We start from the raw sequence: 21,390 nt of genomic DNA, 5'->3' as shown, positions 1-21,390 counted from the left end.
TCACCACACACATTTAACCCATAGCCATCTCTTAAGAAAGCTGGACCCACCGGTCGGTGAAGAGTGCTCGGACAGCTTATCATCAATACATTCCGGTGAGTTTTTCCCACGGTCTCTACGGAAAGCCGTCTTTTCTCGCCTGGTTCTCCTTCGCCACTGTGGCGTGGCAGTTTGTTACGCAGCAGTTCCGGCCCTTATTCTTCCTCCGCTTCGGATTCCGAGAATATATGCCAATCAGAGCAATTGAAACTGAATTGAAAGCTCGACTTTAGAAACAAATAAAACTGATGTTTACATATATTGTCTCTCCGCCGGTGTATATATCTTGCCAAGGAGCATGCGCGAAGGGGTGGGGGGAACGAATGAAAAAGAAAGGGTGTGAATTGGGGGCCTCCCCCCCCCCCCCCCGGCAGATTGAAAACTCGGCGCCCATGGTTTAAGGAAGCGATATCTTCGAAAGCGATAGATCGACATTGCGGCCCAGATAACTACACACGCGTCTGGCGTTGCACTATAGCGTGCTAAATTGGAGCCAAAAACAGTCACAAAAGACTCTATTAAAGGCCCAGCTTTTTGATACGGCTGCGCCACAAATCGAAACTCAAATGGTTAACAAAAAGTCACAGGCCTGCGCGGCACACGGAGCACAGTCACAGCGTAAGCTGGTGGAGCGGCGCAAGAGTAGCTCCAATTTCGGCGCCACCGACAACAGGGTCTTCGCGGCAAAGTCTCTTCGCCTCGTCAAAACGAGGCGAAGAGACTTTCCTCCCAGCGTCGACGGCGAGCTGCGGCTTGTAATGCTCTCTGCACAGCAGTCTGCCGAGCCCGATGATGCCTGGTTGTAGCCGTGCATGTAGCTCTACGATTCGCTGCTTCAGCAGCGTTTCGTACCTTGCGATGAGACGCCATAACGTGTACCGAAGAGGTATCCAGAGTACGTGGCGCACATCTCACATCCCTTGACTCGTGGCACGGTACGTTGTGGTTGTTGATGATGATGAGCATGATTGTTTATTGGAATCTTCAAAACGGGCTGCTGACAAATAATCACCTAGCCTGCTTGAGTTAAAACAGGTCCAGTTACATGCGGCATGCGACTGCTATATGCAACTTACATGTCGGGCACGCTGCGTTTGCAGGCGCCTTAACTAGATGGCGCCACCATACTGGCGGAGGCTCGGGATTGCGTTGATTGTGCGCCTCGCCTGAATCGCATCTCGTCGTCTGCGCCTGCGCGCTTGCCTAGGGCGCGTTTATAGGGCATTTTTCCACTACCTGACAGCAAGCGCTTGCGCGGCTCAGTGGTAGGGTATCTGACTCCCGCGCAGCGGATGCGGGTTCGATCCCGGCGGGAACCGGGTTCTTTTTTCCGCATTTCCGGTGATAACAGTGACGGATACAGGGCGGCGGCGGCGGACACCATCGCGAACCGAAACGGCTATTGGAATGAGCCTATAACAGCTTGCGGGCTGCAAAAAAAGTGTTGTACATCGCGCGCTGTCTTCAAGTGCGGTGCGTCGTGCTGTTTCCGTTCTTTTTCTCTCTCTCTTCAGCGCAGCGGCCCCAGATGTCTGCGTGACGGTGTCTCTTCCTTCTCGAGTGTTCTCGCTTTCTCTCGCTTGCGCAGGAGGCTCTCGAGGCAGCGGAGCGGACGCGCACCGGCTGCAGCGTCAGGACTAAGCTGGACGATTGCATCGCCGCGCTGCCTACGCGCCTCGAGGAAGGCTACAGGACCGTAGAGGCCCAGTTGGAGCGTTTTTGTGCCAATGAAGCCTGGAAAATTGACGACATCGGTATCCTGGCGCACCTTTCCATGTCGCGGAGCAATACCTAACGGCTTATTGCCGCTCCGACGTCCAGAGAAACGATAACGAAAAAAAAGGGAAAAAAGTAAAACAAGAAATCCAAGCTGAAATTTCCCGCCGAAAAAAAATTGTAGTTAAGGACAAGCCATAAACGAAATAAATTGGGTTGACACGAAAAGCCTCAGACGTGTAGTCTGCGACGAGGAGTGAGCTCTTGAGTTATGCTGCTCGTTTTTACCACAACTTCATAGAGCACGCGATTCAGAGCAAAATAGATTGTATCGATGTATTTGGTTGTATTCCTTGGTGGTGGAAATTCAAGGTTAAATAAACTAAGACTGATGAAGTTAGTGTCGTTCCAGGTAGTCTACATACAGTTTCGACGAGTCGTACTAGAAGGGCTTGTGTTGTGCAGTGTTTGTTGCTTCACCTATGGACGCAGGAGCGAAAGGTTTAATTCATAGTCCAATGACGCATCGCCACTTGTTGTCTCACTGTGTACCGCATGCTTGTCTCGAAGTAAGATATTGTTTTCTGTTGTGTGCCTACTCTCCACAGAGGAGGATTGTTGGAGCAGCAATTATATTTCACTACTGACAAGCAGCAGGGCGTCAAACGGACTTCCCTGGGAAGAAATTGTCGAAGCGGGAATATATAGCACGATTTAGACCAGCTATTACTGAAAGTCCACCGCCCTTGCTTTTTTCACACATTATATTTATGCCTATCTATGTCTGAGGCTTCCTGACGAAAGTAGCGTCATCGTAAGATGGCACAAATTTGAATCCGTGAGAAAGATGCGACAAAGTTATTAGAGTTTCAGAATAGGGGCCCCAAAACGTTTGGGGCCCCAAAGATAGCGTCGAAGCCGCTGCTTATGCGCGAGACGCAAAGTGGGTTCGGGTTTTGCGTCGGGCACGCTATTTCACTGATTTAGCGGGAGCCCCAAAAGCTTTGCGTCAACATACATGGCGGCACCCATCGAAGCGATGGTTCTAACCTAGCACCAAACTGCGCTCGATTCGTGGTAACGCGTGAAGTTCGTTAGCTAGGAGAAGTGACTGTGGTTATCGCTTCCTCTCAACTAACGTGTGTAATGAAGATTGATTCATTAGACACCGCAGATTCCGAATGCGATCGTCGGTTTCATGGCTCCTACGCCTAACACGGATTAACGTGGCTTGGCTGGATAAATTTAGAATAACTTCTAAATTGTAATTAAACGCGAAAGTATAAATCACTCTTCTTATCATAAGATGGTATATTTTATTTTAATATTTATAACAGCTTTTCTTTGACGCCGTAGTGGCGCTGCAAGTGCAAGACGCTATATAGCTGCCAATTTAGGCTCCTCTGGCCTCCTTGAAGCCCTTGGGTTCAGGGATAGCAGGGTGGGAAAGCAAACATCTTATTAAGAGGCGATAGGAGGTTTGGTGGCAGAAAAGTAGGGAGACCGCAAAGAACGGAGGTATACAAAAACACGGTTCCCAGTAATGGCTCAGAAAGTTTGATGCTGGGAATTCTTTGTATCTGGGTGTTTTCTCAAAAATAAAGGTAGGACATTAGACAAAATAATAACAAGAGCTTGGGGGCGCAACCCACCACCCCGTTTCAAAGGGGACGCTCATAGCATCCATACATCCATCCAGCTATACGCAAACGCAAAGCCCTATTCTAAAACTCTTCACTACTGCATGCCCCATCGCCATCACCCGCAAAGTTCTTTGGGGCCCCAAATTTTAGGGGCCCCTATTCTAAAACTCTAATGATTCTCCGCACTATCATGTGAGTGAAGCGTGGCGTTAGACAGTGCCTGTTATGCTATGTTGAGGACTTGAGATTTCGGCTTCGCGGTGTGTACGCATAACGCGGCCCTCTTGAATACGTTGACCACCATTTTTTCAAGCGAAGCTTGTATACGCTAGCCTGCGCCGGCGATGTAACGCTAAAACTACTATGGCTCATACCCGCATTGGATATGCGGGTATGAGCCAGGGACAAGAAATAAAGAAAGAACGACAGAAGGAATTGGAAAGAAAGACATAATTAGAAAGAAAGAAAGAAAGAAAGAAAGAAAGAAAGAAAGAAAGAAAGAAAGAGCAGGTGCGGGGAAAGCTGCGCCAGCGCCTGATCACGTGACGCCGCGACCAATCAGGGTCGTTGGGTGTGCCGCGGGGAAGGTTGATTGATTGATGTGTGGTGTTTAATGGCGCAAGGGCCAAGTATGGCCAAAGAGACCGCGGGGAAGGAAAGAATCCCATGCGAAGTTTGAGCTAAATGTTACTCCGAGAATTTTATATTCATTGATAATTTCAATCCTGTGCCCGTCGCAGGATATATCCTGTTCTAAATTAATTACTTAATTTTTTTTTTGCACGGAAGAAAAGTAGATTGGTTTTAGCTGGGTTAATTTTGAGGCAGTTAGAATGTGACCAAAATACGAGCTTCTCAAGGACCTGATCTTGACGCTAGATCGGCTTCATCAGTTCAGGAGAGTAGGATAGTGCTATCATCGGCATATATAATAAATTTTGCAAGCTTGCGTCAATACCGACAATATCGTTTATATATACGTTAAACAAAAGAGGACCTAAAATACTGCCTTGGGGCACACCACATTTTATATGGAGGGGACATGAATGGTAATTGCCATTGCACAGACACTGAGTCCTGTTGGCTAAGTACGAACGGAATAGTTCGAGCTGCTTACTATGAACCCCGCAGTCTGAGAATTTTAGTATAAGTATGTTATTGTTAAGTGAATCGAATGCCTTACTGTAATCTAAGAAAAGACCGAGAGTTATATTTTGTTTTCAATGTTTTGTAGCACACTTTCTTTAAGAGTTAATAAAACTGTTTCAGTAGAGCGTCCTTTTCTAGAACCAAACTGCGCGTCGGAAAGATTTATTTTGTCAAAGAAGTTAGTCAGTCAGGTGAAAACAATATCTTTTCTAAGCCTTTCGAAAAAATTGGTACCACAGATATTGGCCTATAATTTTTGCCTCATTTTTATTGCCACCTTTGTAAATGACTGTTACCTTGGATTTTTTTAATGCGTCAGGAATTTGACCTGATTGGATAGCGAGATTGAATATGTGACCGAGCGCAGGCGTAATGCATTCGATAACATATTTTGTAGGCTTTATTTGTAACTTATCTATATCTAAAGCCTTGCTGTTCTTTAGACCTATGAATGTTCGACAAACTTCAGTTTCACTTATATCATGCAGAGCAAAGCTGTCAGCAGGGCAATTGATTGACAGTCTGATAACCTGTAGGTTACTATCTGGAAGAGCGTGTTTTCGAAACGCTTGGTTAAAATGATCCACAAGTGCCTGACCAACTATTTCACGGTTATTGTGCGTTAACTTTGAGGGCGTTTCCGTTTTACTTTCGCGACCGAGAACCCTATTTAGCACTTAATTTCCACGCGGCTTCAGGTTGTTGTTTCTTTATATCAGAAAACAACCACTGATAATATGCTAACTTTGCCGACCTAAGCTCGGCGTTCAGTTTATTTCTGGAAGTTTTAAAATCTTTCAAGTCAGACGGTGCTTTTGTACGTATATAAAAAGGTGTGCAATAATCGATTTTTCTCATAAATAGCTTTCCTGTGGGCAGGAGTGACCCAAGGTTTTCTTATTCTTTTTGATGGTTTGAAAGTTGTAAAAGGAAAATGAAACATTTCAATGAACTTAGAATATGCGTCATTCACGCTTTTTATTCCGAATATAAAAGACTAATTGGGCACTGATGTCGCGCTTAAATAAAAGTAAAGCATCGTCTGGTACATACTGGACTGTAACTGCACCCTTCGACTATTTTTATGAACTTTGGGGGGGAGGAGGGGGGGAGAAAATCATGAAGATTGGGCAGTGGTCACTTATGTCAGAGGCTATGGTTCCTGCATCAGTGACTCTAGCTTCCGCGTTGGTAATAAACAAATCAAGTGTCGACGATGTTAATACAGTGATGCGTGTCGGCGTAGTGACACGCATCACTGTATTAACTTCGTCGTGGAAGAAATGGTGTTGTTGAAATCTTGAACGCAGGCGCTAGCTTCAAGGGTATTTATATTGAAGTCTCCGCCGCAAACGAGTTTCAGACTATTTGTGGAAACATATTGCAAGAAGTTTTCAAAAAAGTTCATAAAGTGCCCAAATTCCCATTTGGTGGGCGATAAACGAAAGTAATGACGTCAGCGTTTCGTTTCAGTGTTATTACCTCGTAGTAGTTTGTAATGCATCTATAATGTGATATTACCTCATATTCTTGAGAAGCTTTAACATAAATAGCGACGCCACCGCCCCTACGACTACTGCGATTGATAAAAAAGTTTTTGTGCCCATTAAGATGGAGCATTGCACACCCGTCGTAATACCATGTTTCAGTAAGCATTAAAATGCTATACTGAAAAGAGAATTGGTCTAGGAAATAAGCAATCTGGTCATGCTTAGCGAGGGCAGAGAGTGTTATTATGCAAAACAGAACCGTACATACAAGAACATGGAAGTATTTCAGGGGGCAACGCAAAATCGTGGTAGCGCATTTTGAAAGCTTCAACTGTGCGCAAAAAGAGGGGGGCGAATTACGCCGGTGTTATCTTATTGAGGTCGTCTTCACAAGTTATGGATATGGCGCTAGAAGTGTCTGAGTGCCTCGCAAAAATCCTTCCATTATGGGTCCACACGAATCTCCACTGGCAGTCCTTCTTACGCCTGATAGCCATACTGAGAAATATCTTTAGTGTAGGACAAATATGCGCATTTGCATAGATAGGACTTATACATAGGACATATAGAGGATAGGACATAGGACACAGGATAGGACATAGATAGCTGCCAAGTTCTAGACTGTTATTAGTAAGCTGGGCTTTTCTCGCTTTCTTTAATGTCATGTCGTGCTTCGACCGGGACTTGAATTGCATGATAATGTTAGTTTTATCCGGATTACGCGTGGGGACGCGATGGCAAGTCTCGATATCGCACTCACTGATTGGTTCTTCAATAGCATCTCCGATAGTGGACAATATGGCATTCCTAGAATACTGTTCAAGAGAATACTGTTACTAGAACACTTTTACTAGAATACTGTTTCTAGAATACTTTTACTAGAATACTAGAATACCTTGTTACTATAATACGAGAACACTAGAATACTGTTCACGAATCCTTGTTGATATTTGCCAAGATATTGACGTATGCCTCCTGTACTCTTTGATTACGCAATGCCTCTATGACTATATTACAAACTTTACTGAATCAAATGCATTTTCATAATCTATGAAAGCCACATAGAGAGGTTGATTGTACTCCGCAGATTTCTCGATTACCTGATTGATGACATGGATATGATCCATCGTAGAGTATCCCTTCCTGAAGCCAGCATATGTTCTCTTGGTTGACTGAAGTCAAGTGTTACCCTGATTCTGTTGAAAATTTTGTGAATTTTTTATACAATACTGAAAGCAAGCTAACGGGCCTATAATTCTTCAATTCTTTAACGTCTCCTTTTTATGGATTAGTATAATGTTGGCGTTCTTCCAGCTTTTTGGTACACTTGAAGTCGTGAGGTACTGTGTATAAAGGGCCGCAAGCTTTTCAAGCATGATATCTCCCCATCTTTGATTAAATCGATCGACTGTTATTCCATCTTCTCCAGCAGCTTTTCCCCTGTTTATGTCTTTTTTGCAAGGCCCTTCAAACTTCATCGCTAGTTATAGAAGGAGCCTCGGTATCCTGTTCATGACCACTTCGAATGAAAGTAGCTTGGCCCCTCTGGGCACTGTACAGGTCAGTATAGAATTCTTCCGCTGCTTTTACTTTGTCATCGAAATTGCTGATGATATTACCTTGCTTATCTTTCAGTGCATACATCTTGCCTTGTCCTATGCCAAGTTTTCTTCTCACTGATTTCGTGCTGCATCCATATTTTACGGCTTCCTCAATCTTTCCCACGTTATAATTTCGAATATCTCTTACTTTCTTCTTGTTGATCAGTTTTGACAGTTCAGCGAATTCTATCTGATCTCTTGAGTTTGACACTTTCATGCTTTGTCGTTTCTTCATTAGGTCCTTTGTTACTTGGGAGAGCTTATCTACTGGTTGCCTTGGTGCCTTACCTCCCTAAGATCAGCCTAGTTGCGGTTTCATTCATTACGTCTATGTTATCTTCATCTTTCTGTTCTAAAGCTGCATATTTGTTTGCGTGCACCAGGCTGAATTGGTCTGCTTTTACCCTTACTGCGTCTAGGTTGGTTTGTTTCTTCTTCACTAATTTTACTATTTCTCTCTTCAAATTTAAAGAAATCCTAGACTTCACTAATCTACGGTAACCGCAGTTTACCCTGCCTAACACTAAAGCCGGCTGGTGAGCAAGCAATTGGCAACTACGGCATGGATTCTAGTAACACTACAGGAGAGATGTTGGAAGAAGTCGCGGAAAGGAATAGGCTCCGAATAATGAATACTTTCTTCAGGAAGCCAACAGGAAGTGGACCTGGAAAAAAAGAAAAGGAATGAAAAAAAAAATCTCTACCCCTGGTAAATATCAATTTCTAGTACACTCGGTTTCCATTCTGCTATATTCACCAATAAATGTGTTGAATGTACTGACTTAATCAATATAATAGCTTGGTGCAATTTAGCTGTCGTGTAGAAGAATTCTGCGCTAAAATTCCACGGCTTTGCCGTACACAGGAAGCAGATGGAACGCGAAAGCGAAACCATATGTTTTCGAAACGCAAAATATTTGTCCATGTTGCAAGTCTCAGTTGGCAACATCGGCTATCTATGGCCGGTCCGGAAGCTCTCGCTCATGTTTTTCTTGCGGTACAGTGCTTGCGGTGAATCGATAGCTGTCTGTTGTAGTACGGTTTCGAAGAAAAAAGAGAAGCGCTACACTCTTTGCCGTTGCTCCATACTGTGATTGAAACGCCCTCGACTGTTAACGAAAATGTGATCCAAAAGCTGAAGCGTACTGACAAGTGTACCCACCGTCACGAAAGCCAGTCGTGCGTATGCATCTACACAGGGGCACGCGAAAAGTAGTGTCTTAACGAAATCTCAACACTGGCTCCCGCGTCTACGTTTCGTTGGTTTTAACTGTGAATCTCCTGAGCCTGATATGAAAGAAAAGTTTACCTACAAAATTTATCCTGCCTTGTTAACCTTACAAATGTGTCGCGCAGTGAAACCATATACTTCAATGTACATTTTTTTGGGGGGGCGCTTGCGTTCTTTGAGCAGCAGTTGTAAAACGTTTTTAGTTCTTTGAATTATTTGACAGCGATACCTGTGTACGCTGCGTAAGCGATAATTATGTAACCGTTAAAGTTCACTGCGTTGTTGTAACGCCTGACAAAGAAAACTGAAGTAAAAATGGGCGTTATCGTTCACTTGCTTCCTCCGCAGTTCCTCCATGAGGGCCTGGTTTTCTGTTTAAGACATCATGATCGCCAAACAAGCATCTAGACAACCCCTGAAAGAAAAGTTTGTTCAGATCTACGAAGGATTTTTCAAGGCAAGTGCTGCAATTAGATGTTCTATTTTTGACCCCGTCGTGTAACCCAATTGTATTCTTCCATCCAGGGCGTCGATCCTTCAGCAAATAATCAAAATTTTTGGGACGAACTGTTTTTGTTAAAGGTAAAAGAAAGTCGCTTGTTGTCTCAACAGTTTAGTAACCAATTGTATGTCTCTAGGTCAATGTGAACTTTATACAACAACAGTTTGACAACCTGTCAGGGGAAGATCTCGTCAGACTCAAGGTAAACCGAAAAATAGAGAAAAAAAAAATCTACTTTAAGGGTTGGCTTTTGTCGTTTACTTGGCGCTGCTTTAATCGTTTTGTATGTTTTCTTCGCAGGATACAATAAACAACCTCTTTTACCACTGTGTACAAGCCTTGCGAAGTGACCATCGTATACGAGTAGTGAATGCTTTGCAGGTGAGGCTTTAGGTGGAAAACGATTATTTGCAGTTATGAATTTATTGTTCTGGCATTACTGAGCACACAAAACTTGTTTTTCAGCTGCTAGAGTAGGCTAGGCAACTTATGTGCCTAAATAGCTGTAGTTTAAAGCTGGTTGGAGGAAGCTGAATGTGATGGCACCGGTGACTTATAAAAGAATATGGTTAGTAATTGTTGAGGGTCGAACACGTGATGGGGGGATAATGAAAATGAAACACAATAATACTGCTGTTGGTTGTCTTTGTGGTGCCTCCTCATGTTTTTGGTTTTAATTTCACTATTTTACTTACAAAAACAGTGTGACAGCAAGCAGTGATATTGAACAGTGGCAAGTAACAGTGCTTTACTGCATATGGATGCAGACAATTTTCTCTTGCGACTTCTACTGTTTGTACTGTCGCTTGTGACTTCTACAAGGTTTGCTGTGCTTTATTGTGGCTTCTACCATCTGTACTGTGTCTTATGACTTCAAGGTTTGCTGTGCTTTACTAATGTAATGATGCTTTACTGCAGGTCGGTGTCGTCACTTAGCCATAGTCTCTTGCTTTGCACTGTTTCCCACTCCAACCTCTTGGCCCCAAGAACTTTCTTGCTAGTGTCTTGCCACTTAACCTGACCTTGTTTCCCTCTGCGCCAAAAATGTCATAACCTTCTTTCCAATGTCACTATTGTCGCGAGTAGCTGAGTGAGCAGAAGATTAATGTTTTACCTCTGGTATGCAAGGAATGTTATGCACCGTCATAACATGATTATCTTAGTAGTATTATCTCAAAATGCCTTGCAATATTTATGCCATTATTGTATATTATCACTGAATCTGGTTGAGTGTATTTGTGTGGTCACTGGATGGATTGGGTTGAATGACCTGGAAGACCAATTGTCAGGTTACTATATTTCTGGATATGGGAGAATGAAATGTGTCAAGCATTTATATTTGACGCTTATGACCTAAACATGAAGCAATAATGTTTTTTAAAAAATTTTTACCGCGCATGCACCTTGATGCAGATCCTTATGTGATACAAAGGTGAACTAGTTGGTGAGCAGACATCATGAAAAAAAAAAAAAAAAAGAAAAATGCATGGGGGGGGGGGGGGGGGGGAATGGAATACAGAAGAAAACTGGACAGTGCTGTGTTCATCCAGCTGCTGTAGTGCAGCTGTTCATGAAAAAGTAAGATAAAAAGATGCCAGAGTTGAACAAAACTAATGCATTTGGGGAGTTGAAGGTTTCTTGCTATGTTGAACTCTTGCCCATGACTCCTGTATTAGCTACACTGAAATGCACAGCTTAGGTACAGACTGTGTTATGTTTTGCTGTAATAGCGCTCTACAGTGGGTGAATACAAGCACTCAGAACTGTTCTGGGACATTGTGCATGGATATTGCAATAAATTTTGCTATTTCATTGGCTTAACTATAACATGTTGCTGTGCATTGACAAGTTGTGGTGATGTGTGTTAGCTAATTTCCACAGTTACTTGGAGGCTGTGCTTTTTGTAGTTGTGAAATTTGGTGCAACACATTAATTTTAATTACTATTTTTGCCAGACACTGTGTGCCCTTATTCAAGGTGTCTACAAGAAATCTCATGGTGACTATGGCTTTGACATCATCAATCTCCTCATTGGATTTGATATGGCTGAAGCAACAATGCAGGTAGGTTCTTAAAACAGCTTTATTTCTGGTCTCCCTTATCATACAATGTGATGTTCAGTAAGTTAGCTGCTTTGCAGTTAACTTGTGGGGCTTAGTTTCTCTGTGTAAGAATACTGAAGAGTCAGATTCAGTGCCTAGAAGAATGGGGTTTGCAGGTTGGTGAACACACTGATGGAGCTGTGTTGGCACATTGGCACATGTGTATTTATGTAGCAAGTAAATTTGTATTGGTGATGCAGCATTATGCTGTTAGTGCTCTTCCTTTGGACACAGATGGCACGATTAACAGGCATAGCAGGCTGTAATGGCTTTCAGTTGTTACAAACAGGGTGGCACTGACAGTTTTGCAATGTTTGGAATCCAAACATCCACAGGAACCTTTGCATGCCCGTCTTTTAATTATTCAAGTGGACAGCATTGCTTGGTTAAAGGAGTACTGACAGAAAACTTGTCTAGCTTTTATTGCTTTATTGGACAGCCATTGACTCAGTAATTACTCTATGGAGTCTCGATTCCCAGAGAGTGGGAAGAATAATTATGTTGCCTTTTAATGCGACTAGTTCAAAGCATGCTAAGTACAGCATGGCTCTGGACGTGAAAAAAGGAGACTCATCTCATAACAACCTGTTGTGGCGATGTTTTTGTACCATGTACCACTGGCGCATACACACACACTGTGCATGCTGCCAAAAGCCAAGCCCATTCAGCACTTGATGGGACAAGAGGGGAGAGCATGTCCCCCTCTGTATTTCTAAAGAAGAAGTGAACAAATTAGAAGGGCCAATTAGGCAACTTTCACTGGCGCAATCATTGTATGGCCTTCAACAACTGCACCGGGCTGACTGGCAGGCTCTTTAGTTGTTTGTCATACCACGTGACTGCCACCTCTGTTTTCGGTGATGGGATGAGTCTTCTTACCTCTGAAACCGTGCTGCACCTGACGCCCATTTTGAATAGGCTGTGCAAAAAGGTACCGTAATTAATTATTTGTGAGGCTAGAATTCATCCTTTGTACCATAATTATGGATTCTACAGCCACCTAAAAGAGTGTGAAAGAAACTTTTTGTGAAAATTTATTTTCTTTACGGGTCAGTGGCTCCAAGGTTCTGCACGTAACTGCAGGCCTGCCTTTGCGGCCCTGCATTCTCACCATGCTTTCATCAATGTGACATTTCATTACTGGACTGTACCTATAAAAAATAAACTTGTCCAGGCTAAATTGGGACGTGTGGTAACTTGAAATTACCCCTAGCACATTTGGATTATCTGATGAGGGCTTGTGCAGGAATGTAAACAAGCTTCATGTACTCAGTGCTTTTGCAAGGATGCAGCTTCAAAGCATGTTTTTAGAGTAAGTAATAGATACCCAACCAATCTCGCTCCAAAGAATTGTCATTTAGGTCAGTGGTTCTTAAAACTTCAACATTCACAGAGCTCTTGACCTCTAATGCATTACCAAGAACTCCTGAAATATGCTTAATTTTTTTAATAGTAGTACAGGCATTGTGTGCAGAAAATTCAAAATTTTCCTCTGGAGCCAAACATAAACATATTTTAACGAGACGTGTTCTTTAGTGAGTTGGTTTATAATGTGTAATAAATTAAGAGTACAAAAAAAACAAAAAAAAAACGCAGACAAAATAGGGAACAACACAGGAGCTCATGCTGTTCAGTGCCTGTGCGGTTCCCTGTGTCTTTTATGTCATTTTTCTCTTCCATTCTTTCAATTTATTCCATAAATATATCTTACATTTCCAACTGGCAGGCTCAACATTTTAGCCAGTTTATGTGCTTCTTGTAGTCAGTGACCAAAGGAAAAGGTAATCTTTCATGCTTGAAATTCCTTTGCTGACATCAGGTTTTATTGAAGATAGCTGAAGTCCTTAGTCCGGTGCAGTGTCGACTCTGTTTCCTGATTGGTTGGATGTGAACTGATGTGGATATGGTAGCTTTGAATCATTAGAATTTAGACATTTCCTGCAAAATGCCTTGCTCACTCTTTGGATGGATGCCTTTCAGTGGTGCCTTCCAAGGCTGCTAGCCACACTTTGAAAAACACTGGTTTAGGCTATTTTCTTTGCCCCCATTGATGTAGATGATGCTTGATACCTTCATACCCAGCTAAACATAATGTAAAAGCATCAGTGAATGATGTAGTTTTATTGTCATATACCCTCTGGCTTAAAAGGAATTTCTATGTAAAGGAAGTGTGGGCAAACTACAGGTATATTCGGTGCTTTAATCCTTTCTCCTGGTTTCACTTTCTTTTTGCCATATAGGAACTGATTGAATTGATCCGTGGCTTTCTGGAAGGTGATTACACTCACAGCCTTAAATCTTTGGTTCTCCGGTTTCTGCTCGTGCTTGTAACAGTAAGTGTGTGCTTACAGATTCTTTTTGCTTGAGCTGATAGGATGTTTTCTGCTTTTGTAATTCTTGTAGAATGTAAGACAATTGTACTTTTGTACTGGTATCTTATTTGTGTAAAAATAACATGGCTATGAAAATTATATGAAGGGGTCTTCTGGTAGCTGGCTTAAAAAAAAAAAAAAGAAGAAAGGAACACACACGCACGCTTAATTATAATAAGAATTAACGATGCAGAATGCCGCCTTATCTGTGCACTTGGAATTCTTTCCAACTTGCTGCTGCATTCTTGACCTGTTACAGACTGTAGTCACACCTCCTGCCATTGAGAAGTTGGCTTTCCTGCAAGGCTTAGCTGCCGAGTGGCTGAGCTTATTGCATCTTGAAAGGGTAGCTCTAGTTCAGGGCCAACGCCGATTTACCCGTTCGTTGCATGTAAATGGCAGAGATGTTTTTGGACAGCCACTGAACCGATACGAAAAAAATTTTGATTGAAGGCCGCAATTGTTTTCTTGTAGTGGAATATTGCCAAAAATTACTAAATGAAAGATTAGTGCCTCATAATCAGATCGTGATTTTGGCACGTAAGATCCAAGAATTAAATTTTTAAAGTTAGTAGCATACTTCAGAGCACTGTGCAACAGAACTGTTCTATCTGCTGAAAAAGGACCTAATTGATTCAGTCCACAGCATTGTAATTTCCGTTTTCAATTGGCATTACAAATTTGTAAACTTGATGTCTTGGCATTCTCTTTTTTATCTAGCCTCATAAAAATCCGTTCAGTGGTTGCTGATAGAAACACTTTTTCCTTTTTTTAATCTATTTGGATAAGTGCTCTCGAAGGAAATCTTCAATGTCAAGATTGGGGCAATAAGAAGACTACCATTAAGTTAGGAGCATGATTCTGCTATAACGGAATGTGCTTGTTCAGGCTGGCAGTTAAACAAAATAAAATTTAATCATGTATGCCATTTAAATATCAGCAGGGACTGTTTATGCATGTTAATCAAATCTGATCAAATATTCTTTTTTAAGCAAAATTGAGGTGCAGCTACTTCAAGATGCTTCGATAAGGTGATTGGATGAGGTGAATCTCCCTATATTCACAGAAGGCACTTCTTGAAATCAATATACCTGCAGATATAAGGTCCCTGGTCATATTCAGGAAGAAAGATACATATAGAGAGCATTTTCTGTGCACAGGGAAATAGCGGCAAAAGGGTTATGCTGCATAAGTTATGAGCATAAAAAAATTAAGGGGCATAAAACACTTCTGCAAGCAATCGTAATCACACACAGTCAATAACAGGATTGGATGAGAGAATGATTTTGTACACTGTTTTTCATGGCAGTCAGTAGCATAGTTCTTTGAGAATCTATTTAATAAGCAAGAGAGTGTGTGAGTTATGCATCACAACAGTACAGTTAAACACAACGGTACAGTTATACAGTACAGTTAAACCTGGATATAACGAAATTGACAAATTCCCGAAAAACTTCGTTATAAAGAGGATTTCGTTATATGCAGGTTCGGCACGAAAATTGGAAAAATAAACACTTACCGTATGTACTATCGCACAAGATTTACCCCCAATACACTGAAGTTGCGATGAACAAGAAAAGTCCCCAGTTTCGCCCGAAAGGCGAAGGTCTTTGGGATTGCGACAGTAAATTAGCAGACAGCTATATGAAGTAAGGATAGTATAGTCAAACCTCGTTAATACGTACCCGCTTAATGTGTAATCGCGAAGATTCCCCCACCCAGCCCCCAATGAACCCCATGTATTGGCTGACCGCTAAAGCCATAGTCGCTCGTTGCCCACCAAACGGTTAGTGCGTACTATTTTTCTTGTTCTACACGCACAGGCACAAAATCTCATGCGCGCAGACGTTTGATTCTCGAATAGCGACACCCGGACGATAGTCGCCAATGATAGTGAACTTACAACATGGCCACCATGACGTATTTTCTGGCGATTGCCGTGCACAAAAGCATGGCCTTTGAGATAAGTTCCTGGTAACGCGGAGAAGCTGCCGGTAGGGGGTGCGAATTCGTTGTCGCCGTCGGACTAGTAACCGCGCAGAAGCACATTTTATTGCTAAGCGCATTTGTGTTGTCCCCGTGGACGTCGCTTTGAGGTTCCGTGTAAAGTCCAAACACGGCAACATCGTCGCCGTACGCTGTGTGTGCGAGTGAAAGCTTGCGGGGGTCAGCCGACTAAATTTCGCACGTGCGAGGGAGAAGGGGGGGAGGAAGTGCGCTTCCGCGCTAGGCACGGCGGGGGAGGCGAGAAAGGGAGGTTAGCGGTGGCCGCCGTATCTTGAAAGCGATCTGCGATGTGAAAAAAGTGTGCGCCCGCGCGGGCTTATCTTCAAAGCGAACTACAGACAAGGTCAATATCTCGCGTTTCTTCGTCGAAGCACTCATCCTTCGAATGTCACACCAGGTACTGGATGCGTGGACGCGTGTCGTTTCGCACAAGCGCGAGATGTCAGAAACGTAGAGCGAGCGACACAATGGCGTCGTAGCGTCGTATATTGTCACCTAGTGTCACGTTAGTGAAGTGAAGTGCAGAGACTTGCGCAGTAACCAAAGAGTGACGCAGCCAGCGTGTTGAAAAAACAAAACAAAAAAAAGTGTTTTTTTTTCCTTCGGCAACATCAACAGGAAAAGGAGAGTGCCGGCTTGGCGGGCTGGGCCAGCTGCAGCAAGCGGATGGGTCAGGTTTGAATGAAGGGAAGGGGAAAGGTCACGCCCGCGGCGGCAAGATTGCCAGCTGAAGGGATGCAGGCCCGCCTAGCGCGTGCTTGCATGCACGCACACGTGGGCTCGCTCTCGCGCCGTGAATTCCAAGCGCCAAGCGCGCCGCCGCCGCTTCGCATTCCGTCGCGGCGAAGAAGGTGCTTCCGGTTGCTGCTCGCGCAAAAATGACGAAATTTGGGGCGAAATCTCTAGGTTGTCAACGGGGAAAATTCGTTATATCGAAGGGGTCTCCCGCTGCCACTTCGTTACGTAGAGGTTTCAAATACATGTGCTTCTATGGAGTCACGGCGGGGAATACAAAAACTTTGTTATATCCAGGAATTCGTTATATGGAGGTTCGTTATAAGCAGGTTTAACTCTACTTACCGAAAGCACAGAACCCTAGATATGAGGTATAAATGTGTAAAGTGGTAGTTATGGAGGTGATTAATTTTCATTATGCAATAGCGAACGAAGATCTCTTGAATATTAGAATGAAAAGGAATATTTGCTATTACCACCATTGCGTTTTTCGGTAGCAGTAGTAATCGGTTTGTTTTTCTTTGTCGTCATTCGCCAAACTAAGTGAGCTTATGTAAACTGGGTTGAAATTAAGAACAATCTTTCAGCGAAAGTTTTATGCATTGAGGTAACGCATATATTTTTATTTATTCGGCCATCAGTATGCACAAGCTGCTATGCATTCCACCTACACGATGGTCCCAAGTTAGAGTACTGGAAAAGTGCTTGACTCATAGCTTTACACAATCCGCTATTTTAATTGTGTCTGATCTATAGCTGAAATGAGGCAAAGTGACAGTTTTAACACACCTTCTAAACATTTTACTATATGTGAAGATGTAAAGATAATTGTGCTTTGAAACTGAGCATAGCTTTTCATGAGTTAAGGGACATTATCTGCATTTTTTTAAGTGCACTGTTAGCCCTTTAAAAAGCACATCATCTATGATTTGTACCACCACTATTGTGAGATTCTTTGACTCGTAATCTTTCATATTCAGAGTGTCTGCTATGGTAAAATATTTTTACGCCTTTGAGGCATTGTGTACGCAATAGTGTACACTAAGAGTGTCCATGAACAGCAACAACATCGATGAAAGTAACATTTAAAATGTGTCGGCATACATCTTGAAACACTTCTGATTAGGATCATGCTGGAAGCTTGAATAAAATGTGCAAAATGTTTTAGTTAAATGAGTGGGAAGGTAGACATTTGGGTATTTTCACTTGGTGTGACTATGTTGTTGTATGCAGCGGGTTCACTTCTTTCATTGTTTTTTTACAGTGTGTTGCACCAGGCATAATATTCAAGTGGCTGTATCAGTGCTTTTTAAGCTTGCTAGACATAAAATGGTGGATGTTCTCATATCTGATGTTCCTGTACCGAGTTTTTGCATGGGTTCCACATTCTGTAAACTTGACAAAACTCACTGAAGAATTGAAAATTCTTATTCTGTTCTACACTTGTACGCCTTAATGATTCTGAAAATGTAAGAAATGTGGCGAAGTTAAGTTTTAAATCGTCAGAATTAATTGGCACCTGAAAGGGTTAACTCAGGGTCGACATAGTGTATTCCTTTCCATCAGTCATATTATGGTTCTGTGATAACTGATTACTGATACATAACTGAATAATTTTAGGCTTTAATAGGTGTAAGTAAAACACATCCTGTGTTATATTTGTGTGCTGCTGTTTCTGTGGCTGGAGCAGTTCCTAATTATGGGCATATGCTTACCTTCTACTTTAAATTTTAGTAGATTGTTAGAAGCCAGTGCAAAGGAGTGGTTTTTATGAGTGACATCACTGGAATGATTGTGTGTTTCTCGGTTTTCAAAATCTTACAGGCTACTGAAAATGTTAGCAATAACACGCTGCTGGAGTATGTCATGATGAACTGTGTTTTTGAAGCCATTCTACAGGTACAGTTGGCGTCGAGCTTTCTTGAGCCTAGTTTTATCTCCTGGCTTCTGTTTAACAGTGGTGCTTTCTTATTGCAGCTGCTTGCAGACAAGCATTCTCGAGCACACTGTGGCTATGATGCTGTTTTGGTCTTGACAATACTTGTGAGCTATAGAAAGTATGAGGTGAGCACTTTGCTGTCACCTTAAAAAAAAAGATTATTTTGGTGTATCCTATGAGTAGGCAGTACTGCTGACTCGCAGTGCAAAGGGTAGTGTAATATCCTTGATGGTGTTTATCCTGGCCTGGCCTGGAATGCAATTTGTCCAACCAGCAAACTAAGATTATAGTGTGGCTAATATATTAGGTTGTGGTGAAAACCAGATAACATAAATTTCGTGAGGTGATACATAAATTTCAAAACAGTTCATTAATAGAGGTAGAGCAACAACCTGGTTTGTCCATTTCAAATGACACTTTTTTTTTTTTTTCTGTTTAGGCAGCCAACCCTTACATTGTGAAGCTTTCTATTGTGGACAATGAACTGGCATTGAATGTAAGTATAGTAGGTGCCTGGGAGCAAGACATTTCCATGTTGCACAAGACACTTTATTGAGATATGTTTTTGTTATTTAGCCATTGTTTTTTGTAGGTCCTACGATTTCTCAAGTTGCGTAGACTATAGTCTGTATAAATCAATAATTGGATGACATCTTGTCTGGTCGGGAAGTAGATTCATATTAGAAATACAGTTAATAGAACGCCGACCAAAATGATGTTGTAGAAGGTGTTAGACGTTTCAGCTCCACACCGAAGCCTTGTTCACTCTGAAGAAGGCTTCTGTGTGGAAGCTTTGGTGAACAATGCTTTCGTGTGGAAGCCGAAATGGAATGTTCACTCTGAACAAGGCTTCCATGTAGAAGCCCAAACGTCTAACCCCGTCAACATCATTTATGTAGAAGCCCAAACGTCTAACCTCGTCAACATCATTCTGTTAACTGTCTTTCTAATATGAATCAAATCTGTATACCTTGGTGCTTATTCCTTCTTCCATTAAAGACGACCAGGGTATTGCAATTTAGTGGGACTCAATCTCTGCTGTCTTGGTAGATTTAATGTGATTGTTCAAGCCACAGTTGAAGAGGATGATTCTGCTGTAAACTGCATGCAACTGCTTGATATCAGGTTGCCTACTGTAGGAGTGCCTTGCCATAAAAATTTGTGGTGTCTTCAGTAGATTTTACCCATTGTGCAAGTGTTCCTGAAAGCTTTTTGGAGCTTAGAGTCGTGTAAGAGCTTGGAGCTTAGAAGTCATGTGAGAGCTCAATTCACTCATAGTCAAAGCATGCAACCAAAAATTGGGGTGTGCACTCTGCACCCATATGCGCCACCTAATACATGCACCTCTCTATGCATGCTGATGTTCCAAACAATTAAATCTAGTTTTTTCTTTGCTCTTGTGATCTGGAAATTTCTCTGAGCGCCTGCTTATGCATTTCACAGCATAAGATCAGTGTTCAAGCGTTGCTGAAATGTTAGCTGAATGTGTGGAAGCCTCACTACCTTCCTCTGTGGTCAGAAACTCTTAGGAGTTTTCTTAAAATGACCATTACTTGTTTCAGGGTTATGGAATGGTTGTATCCACTGCCCTTGCTGAATTCAACCGGTGAGAAATCTTACTGTCAATTATTTTCTGGTGTCCCAGCAGGGAAGCTGGAAAATCTTGTTGTAAATCTTTGGGTTTTCTCTAACTGTTTTGTGTTAACATTGGCTGGCCTGCTGCTCCGCGCCCTTTAATTGAGCACGGTGGTGACGTGGGCGAAAACTGGTGCACATGTGCAAAGCACATAACACAGACCATTTTCTGTGAAGGCTGTTCTCTTGAGTGTGCTGCTATCCTTCCTGCTTGTCACCTTGAAGGCGAGCAGTTATGTGCAACTATGCCTGGCAACTGCGTGAAAGTTTACCACAGATTGCAATGTCCTGCACTAGTGTCATAGTTAAGTGGTAGTGTGCATGCTTTTCTTTTTCAAATTATCTGTGCATTCATAGATAAAACTATGAGGTGATAAGCAGCAAGGATTGTGTGTGGTCAGGGGAGTAGCATGGTAGACGACGATCACACTGTTAAGCACTTTCAGCACATAATCATTTCTGCCCCTGTGCTCACGGTGCTGACTGAATGACAGGTTGATGCACGGACAATATTGTTAAAAGTTCGCAAGGATGTACAGTTATCCGTAAGTGTTTACAGAACATGGTTTGCACAACAAATTCCAAATTTCTGCTCTGCTACAACATATGGCTTTTAATTTGATAAACCACTATGTGAGTTGCAAAACCTACTACAGCTCGAAGCTTCGAATTTGAGTCATGTGCCCAGTCTTAGCAGGAATTCAGCTTTTTCATGACTCTCATGTCCCATAAACTTTTGCAACCAATGGTACTGCAAAATTTTTATTCAGCAGTGTGCAAATACTACTTGTGCTGCATGGTTGGCATTTGTTTAATAGGGTGTTAGCTTAATGTCTTGCATGAGGTTATAGCACTGTGCAATTTGTTCAAAAGGGAGGTATGTTTGCGTTTTGCATGAGGTTGCACTACTGTGCATGATTTACCCGCCGAGGTGGCTCAGTCAGCTAAGGCGTTGCGCTGCTAAGCACGAGATCGCGGGATCGAATCCCGGCCGCGGCGGCCGCATTTCGATGGAGCCGAAATGCAAAAACGCCCGTGTGCTTGCGTTGTAGTGCACGTTAAAGAACCCCAGGTGGTCAAAATTAATCTGGAGCCCTCCACTACGGCGTGCCTCATAATCAGAACTGGTTTTGGCACGTAAAACCCCAGAAAGAAGAAAGAAGAAGAAGTACTGTGCATGATTACTTATGTTGTGTTAGCTGCTTCTAAAACTTTTTTTTGAAACTGTG

At 42.5% G+C, this 21,390-nt stretch overlaps 1 protein-coding gene across 3 annotated transcripts in view; it reads left to right on the top strand.

Annotated features, from left to right (window-relative positions):
- The first annotated feature begins 8,587 nt into the window (after positions 1–8,587).
- LOC119458151 (armadillo-like helical domain-containing protein 3) overlaps positions 8,588–21,390 on the top strand; it is a 61,165-nt gene continuing 48,362 nt past the window's right edge. For 2 of the 3 annotated variants that reach the window (XR_005193434.2, XM_037719977.2), the window contains exons 1-11: positions 8,588–8,817; positions 9,218–9,326; positions 9,395–9,451; positions 9,508–9,573; positions 9,672–9,752; positions 11,327–11,434; positions 13,714–13,806; positions 18,412–18,486; positions 18,565–18,651; positions 18,966–19,022; positions 20,089–20,132. Coding sequence is in view for 2 of the 3 variants with exons in the window: in XM_037719977.2 (XP_037575905.1) it covers positions 9,255–9,326; positions 9,395–9,451; positions 9,508–9,573; positions 9,672–9,752; positions 11,327–11,434; positions 13,714–13,806; positions 18,412–18,486; positions 18,565–18,651; positions 18,966–19,022; positions 20,089–20,132 (740 nt within the window). In the remaining variant the exon portion in view is untranslated. The remainder of the gene's footprint in view (positions 8,818–9,217; positions 9,327–9,394; positions 9,452–9,507; positions 9,574–9,671; positions 9,753–11,326; positions 11,435–13,713; positions 13,807–18,411; positions 18,487–18,564; positions 18,652–18,965; positions 19,023–20,088; positions 20,133–21,390) is intronic. The other variant, XM_037719986.2, reaches the window with a different exon arrangement.

Source organism: Dermacentor silvarum, chromosome 1 (genome assembly GCF_013339745.2).
Source record: "Dermacentor silvarum isolate Dsil-2018 chromosome 1, BIME_Dsil_1.4, whole genome shotgun sequence".
Lineage (NCBI taxonomy): Eukaryota > Metazoa > Arthropoda > Arachnida > Ixodida > Ixodidae > Dermacentor > Dermacentor silvarum.
Note: the sequence above shows the minus strand (reverse complement) of the source record. Positions and strands in the feature narration are given on the sequence as shown.